The 6,321-nt window shown below is 35.5% G+C and overlaps 1 protein-coding gene across 1 annotated transcript in view; it reads left to right on the top strand.

Annotated features, from left to right (window-relative positions):
* Positions 1 to 3,083, top strand: part of LOC120432001 (beta-1,4-glucuronyltransferase 1-like) — a 64,209-nt gene extending 61,126 nt beyond the window's left edge. Inside the window, exon 4 of the mRNA XM_052708238.1 lies at positions 1,927 to 3,083. Within this exon, the coding sequence (XP_052564198.1) occupies positions 1,927 to 2,241 (315 nt within the window). The 3' untranslated portion in view covers positions 2,242 to 3,083. The remainder of the gene's footprint in view (positions 1 to 1,926) is intronic.
* The last annotated feature ends 3,238 nt before the right edge of the window (positions 3,084 to 6,321 follow it).

Below are 6,321 nucleotides of genomic sequence, written 5' to 3'. Positions count from 1 at the left end.
CAAAAAACAAAAAACGAAAAACAAAAAACAAAAAACAAAAAACAAAAAACGAAAAACAAAAAACAAAAAACAAAAAACAAAAAACAAAAAACAAAAAACAAAAAACAAAAAACAAAAAACAAAAAACAAAAAACAAAAAACAAAAAAACAAAAAACAAAAAACAAAAAATTAAAATCTAAAAAGGACACAGGACAAAGGACAAAGGACAAAGGACAAAGGACAAAGGACAAAGGACAAAGGACAAAGGACAAAGGACAAAGGACAAAGGACAAAGGACAAAGGACAAAGGACAAAGGACAAAGGACAAAGGACAAAGGACAAAGGACAAAGGACAAAGGACAAAGGACAAAGGACAAAGGACAAAGGACAAAGGACAAAGGACAAAGGACAAATGACAAAGGACAAAGGACAAAGGACAAAGGACAAAGGACAAAGGACAAAGGACAAAGGACAAAGGACAAAGGACAAAGGACAAAGGACAAAGGACAAAGGACAAAGGACAAAGGACAAAGGACAAAGGACAAAGGACAAAGGACAAAGGACAAAGGACAAAGGACAAAGGACAAAGGACAAAGGACAAAGGACAAAGGACAAAGGACAAAGGACAAAGGACAAAGGACAAAGGACAAAGGACAATTAACTTGTTTGACTCGGTCAAAATTAGACTCAACTTCTTACAATAAAACCCTCCAAACCAGATCTCAATTTACAGTAATCCAAACCCAAACCAATCCAGCCCGTCGAAACAAACTTCCTCCTGCTATGATCAACCGAGGACCAGACAGAAATCAGTCCGGAACAAAAGTCATCCCAGGAAGCCGTGGCTCATCAACCATATCCAACCAGACCATCATTTTGTTCCATCACGCTTGTGTTTTTGTACTCCGCCGTGTCTATCGTCAGGGATGACATCATCATCGTCATCCCAAGCAAAGAGACGTCCAGTCAAGCTAATAATTTTCATTAGTATGCAAATTTTTGCGCCGGACTCGGTTCATTTTTTTGCAGGAGGTATTTTTTTGTTTTATTCGGAATTCCAGCTCCTGTTGCAGATCTACTTCTGAGGGCTTACTAGAAAGGAGGTGCAGTGATAAAGAGGACTGAATTTGAAGATTTTTTCGGGAAGTTAATGTTAGCAAACGCATAAGTTTCTAGAAGGTATGATAGATTTGGAATACCTCAATTCTATCAATATATGAAATAATATTTTTTTTCTGATTATTCTTTCCAAATGTTAAAACGACATTAGCAAGCAGTTCCTTAAACAATTACAAGATCCTCAAAGTACCACAACCGGCTGGACGTCGGAACAGCGAGATTCCATTGAAATGAGATGTCATAATGTGACAAGCGAGTCCTGGTCCTGGCCCGCGAGGGAATGTAAAGTGGGCAAACTTTTGCTAGTCAGCCATTGTACCACGGTGGGAGGGTCAGCAACTCTGGTCCCCAAATCCCCTGTGTCGGATGTTCGCCAGGAGTTGAGAGAGTGGGAAATGGAAATTGGCTCGGTTCCGGGAGCACGGGTAATATGTACTTCATTTGACCGTCTAATGGCACAAAGTGACAGAATGTTGATGGATTTTCGCAGCAGCTTTTTTCGCGTTCATGTTTTTTTTTTCTCTGCTTGATGATGGCCGTGGCGCTGGTTGATGGTCTTGTTTGATATTCATCCGGCGGTGACGAAACGAGCCAAGCTATGAATGAGTAATGAACGGCGAGTGATAATGTTTTAATTAGTTTCGTATGAATTTCATTCGATGGAGGGGTTTTTTCATAGTTGTTACATTTTATGGGGATTCCATGTAACTTTTAGGCAAGATGACTTATAATTACATAATCGTCTGTTCTGAAACAAAATATCAAATATAATAAGCTAAACAATCAACTAAAAAACCAATTCTTCCTTACTTTCTCCTCCCCCCCAGGTCTACGAGATGTTCGTCGCCGGCTACCAGTTCCAGGTGCTGACGCCCCTCTTCACCGTCCACTGGGGTCTGCAGAACAAGAAGAGCCGGCCGGCGTGGCGCGAACGGCAGAACAACGTCAACCGGAAGTACTTTGAGATCTTCAAGCGGGAAGTGTTCGCCCGGTACCACAAGGATCCGTTGCGGATGTTGCTGCCGAAGAAGGTCCAAAAGCAGCACGGGGTAGGGGGAGGAGGTGGTGCAGGTGGGGGAAATGTGGCGGCCGCGGGAGGAGACGCCGGTGGAGGGGGTGGTGGCGAAAAAACCGGACGATAAGTGAAGTTATGTGTGGTGAGATAGAAAAAAAAATGTGAAGAGAAACAACCCATCAGAAACACTCAGAAAAATCTACAACTTTACAACAGAAGATGACTTTACTGAAAATCATTAAAGAAATATAAAACAAAAATTAAGGGTTGAAGATTGTTCCTGCTTCGTTAAGGGATAAAGAACAAATCTTGAACCCTTCAACTCACTATCCATATAGTAGCACGTGAATTCATGCTTTTCCTGCCAAATTAGACTAAAATTATGTAACAAAACATCAAGTGTGGTACTAGGAACAAATAAAAACGCTTGGTAAATATCGTTTAGGTACTCTCTAATCACAATCATTATAACTAAACCCCGTGTGATAATATAACTTCGTTTTCGTTCTTGCTGAAATGTTTTCCAAACGCAATAGTTCTCAAATATTTACTCTGCATCAACTTAAAACTCCCGTCCTCCCTCTACCTTCACCAACAAACTAGTAAAGATATAGAGTTAAACAAAGCGTCATCGTTGTCATTGTGAAACATAGTGAAAAAAACAGTGCAATAAACTCCCCCTCCTCTCCCCCCCCCCCCCCCGTGTTTAGAAGGAATCGGTTCGGTTGGTGCTGAATGTGTGGCGCGATTAGATTATCCGGAAGTAGTTAAAACGGCGGATGGGTTCGAAAACAAGGTGGATGAAGAAAAAAAGGAATTATTTTTGTTACTTGAAAAAACTTACACAAATAGACCGACATAAACATACTTACACACTTACACGACGTGCGTAGAACAAGCGGTACTGTATATATGGGAATTTTTAAAAACCAAAGCAAATATTTAGCAGAAACGAATAAATTCATGTTGTGATTTCCACAGTGCTAAGCGTTGTTTGGTTTTTGTTGCGGCGGTATATCACAGTCCTGTCAGTCTGTTATTCCTTTAGGACACAGTTGCACAGTTTTGATTAAAATCTTTACCAAGTTAAATTTCAGCCAATATGGTCAAGGCAGCCAATAATAGTGACATTGCAGGTTGACCTTGCTAGAAAGTTAAATAATTGGCATTTCTTATCTGAAAAATGATTTTAAACAAAAAAAAACTCTTTATAAAAAAATCAATTTCAACTATCGAAAAAAAATCTAAATGAATTATTACAAATCAAACTATTGACAATTTTCGTAAAATCAGAAACTTAACAGTAAATTCCAAGATTTTTTTTTCTCAAAAATGGAAGCAATCATAATTTACAATTAGTTATTGATAAATAACCAAAAGTTTAACAATACTTAAAAAATCAAGGTTTATTTTGAAATTGGCAAACGTATAATTTTTGATACTTCATTTCAATAGGAAATGGCAAAAAATCAAAGATAACTGATTTTAATAAATTTTAATAAATTATATTCTAAATTTTATTTTAAATCAAATAACGCTTGAAACATGATAACTGTTATTATTCTTATATTATAATTTAGAAAAAAATATCAAGGAAAAAATGTGTTAACAAAGTTCCCTTTTGAATTTTGTTTAATTTTAAGTTATTATTTAATGCAAAATGTTTGAACTTATTATTATATACGATATGTTTGTAGAGACAAATTCTTTGAACACTTTTGAAATAACTTAAATCAAAATCTCTTTTTTTAATTTCAATATTTTTTTCATTTTTCTAGAAACAAAAAAAAAACATTTTTTTTCAATTTTTAATTCAAAACGAACGACGATTGGATTTGATATTTAAGTTTTCCGATAACTATAGTCTTTAGTAATTTACCCATACTCACAAAAAAGCAGTGTTGCGATCCTCACGCGCTCACGCGCTCGTGAGCGCTCATTTTTCGCTCATTCGTGAGGAGGAGCGCTGCGCGAGCTAGCTCACGTTTGCCCGCGCTCACGTTTGCTCCGATTTTTTCAGCTCGCGTTTGCCCCACGCTCACGCTCGCGCTCATTTTTCGCTCACGGAGCGCTCACTTTGGAAGTATCGCGAATCGAATCGTTTTTCGTTTTTGAGAAAGTTTTTGTTTTTCAATCCTAGTTAGATTTTTTGCTTAAGGCGCAGCATTTCAATGGAAACATCACCTAGGAACATTTTTTATTTATTAATTGGAATAGCTTAATTTCATTAACTACTTTTTTAAATAATAAATTGGATTCGCAAGGGTCAAATCATATTGGAGACCTACAGTCAGAGTTAAAAATTTACCTATTTTCGAATTAATCGGCCTTACTTTTATAATAGTTAAGGTAAGCAGAGACAATTGCTGGGGGAAGGGTATGAGCGCGTAAACAAAAATGACTGAAAACCTTAGAAAAACTTACAAAACAATGAATTAATTCAAGAAGATTTATACTGTGGTAAGTTCGATTCAATGTTATGTGCTTGGTTGATTAAAATATAACATTATACTGTTTTATGTACCTAAATAGTTTGTTGACTACCTTGCCAGCGTGCGGTTCAAAATGAGCAACCATTAATCATTCCGTTTAATAAATCGTTCAGTGCTTGGAAACCGCTGATCATTTTTTATAAAGTTTATCTTGCTCTTTCTCATTCTAGAAAATAGGGTAAAATTATTTAAACAGTTCTTTTTTACAAAAAAGTCTCAAAATTGCTAGTGTTTGAAATAATCCATTTGAATGAAATAATATAAATTGTCATTGTTTTGTTTTACCACAAAAAGGGTGGCTCCTCTTCCCCCAAGTAAATTATATTTAACACTTCCACTACCAAGCCTCTGAAAATATTCAATTACAGATTCAATAAATGATTTTTTGAATATGGACATTCTCTAAAATGTTCCAAATATGAGGGATAATTATAACTGCTGGGTTTTTAAAGGTCCAATAAAACAATTTTATGCTTTTTTTTTTGTTTTTAAAACCGCCTTGAGTCAAAACTCCGGATTCTAAAAACTTAAATTAAACATAATTTGTCAATTAATAATTATTTTTTTACATATCAGTGCATCTCTTCACGTCAATAATTTTTTACATTTAGAACGAGTTAGCACGAGTTAGCTCTTTGTAAGCTCACTCAAGAGTGAACGTATATTTTGGTTCGCCGACTAAATCCATTTTATTGCATACTTTTGTTTGTTTGACCACATTCTTGTTTGTTTTTGCTGCCTGTGCTGTGATAGTTCTAGAAACTTCGTTTCAAACAGGCAGATGCTTCAACAGGGAAAAACAGCTACCTACTTTGGCTCACCAGCTCACGAGAGCGCAAAACGCTCCGGTGAGCGTGAGCGAGCACGAGCTACCTGATAAAAACTCACGCTCCAGCTGGAGCGAGCACTCCTTCCGTGAGCGCTCGCTCATTCGCAACCCTGCAAAAAAGTTTAATTTAAACATTTGTAAAAAATATTAGAAATGACTTGATGAATTTACATAGACAATTAAAGTATTAACCACAATAAAAAAAAACATTGCTTACTCAAGTTGAAATCAATTTTTCAAATAATCAAATTTTCAAAATGAAACATAATTATAACTTTACGCTGGCCATAGACGTTCAAATAAGACTCTATTTTTACATTAGTTTTTCATTAATTCTGTTGTTATTTTTGTTAGATGTTACCTCTTGTTCGATAAACATAAATTAATAAAAATCTTTTAATTCATAAAACATATCATGAATATCTGTGTCAAATGCATCTAATATTTATTAGGAATTTTAATGTCGTAATCCTTCCTGGCCCAAGAATCAAAATATTTAAAAGCAGTCTCTAATTTTCGTATGGTCAGGATCATTTTCCCATCATTAACTATTTTTTTTCGAAAATTTGATTCTTTAAGGTTTAATTAGCCATTTCATTCTCAAATAGATTGAGATAGTTAAAGGATACTTAAATTGGAAGCAAGTTCCCTAGGAAGAACTGAGAGAAATTAATTTGAAAATTGTAATAATTTAATAATTTTCTAGGTGAGTATGCTTGAGATTCCCAACTTTTCCCAGCTTTTTGACAAAGATTCACCAACTTTGGCGAATTTCCGACTTTCCTGATTTCCTGACTTGAGTTGCCACCCAGAGTTACTTACTAATGTTATTTAATGTTAATTGCTTTTTAATAAAGAAAATCTCCAAAATTACGCTATTTATGTA

Source organism: Culex pipiens, chromosome 2, assembly GCF_016801865.2.
Source record: "Culex pipiens pallens isolate TS chromosome 2, TS_CPP_V2, whole genome shotgun sequence".
In the NCBI taxonomy this organism is placed as follows: domain Eukaryota; kingdom Metazoa; phylum Arthropoda; class Insecta; order Diptera; family Culicidae; genus Culex; species Culex pipiens.
Note: the sequence above shows the minus strand (reverse complement) of the source record. Positions and strands in the feature narration are given on the sequence as shown.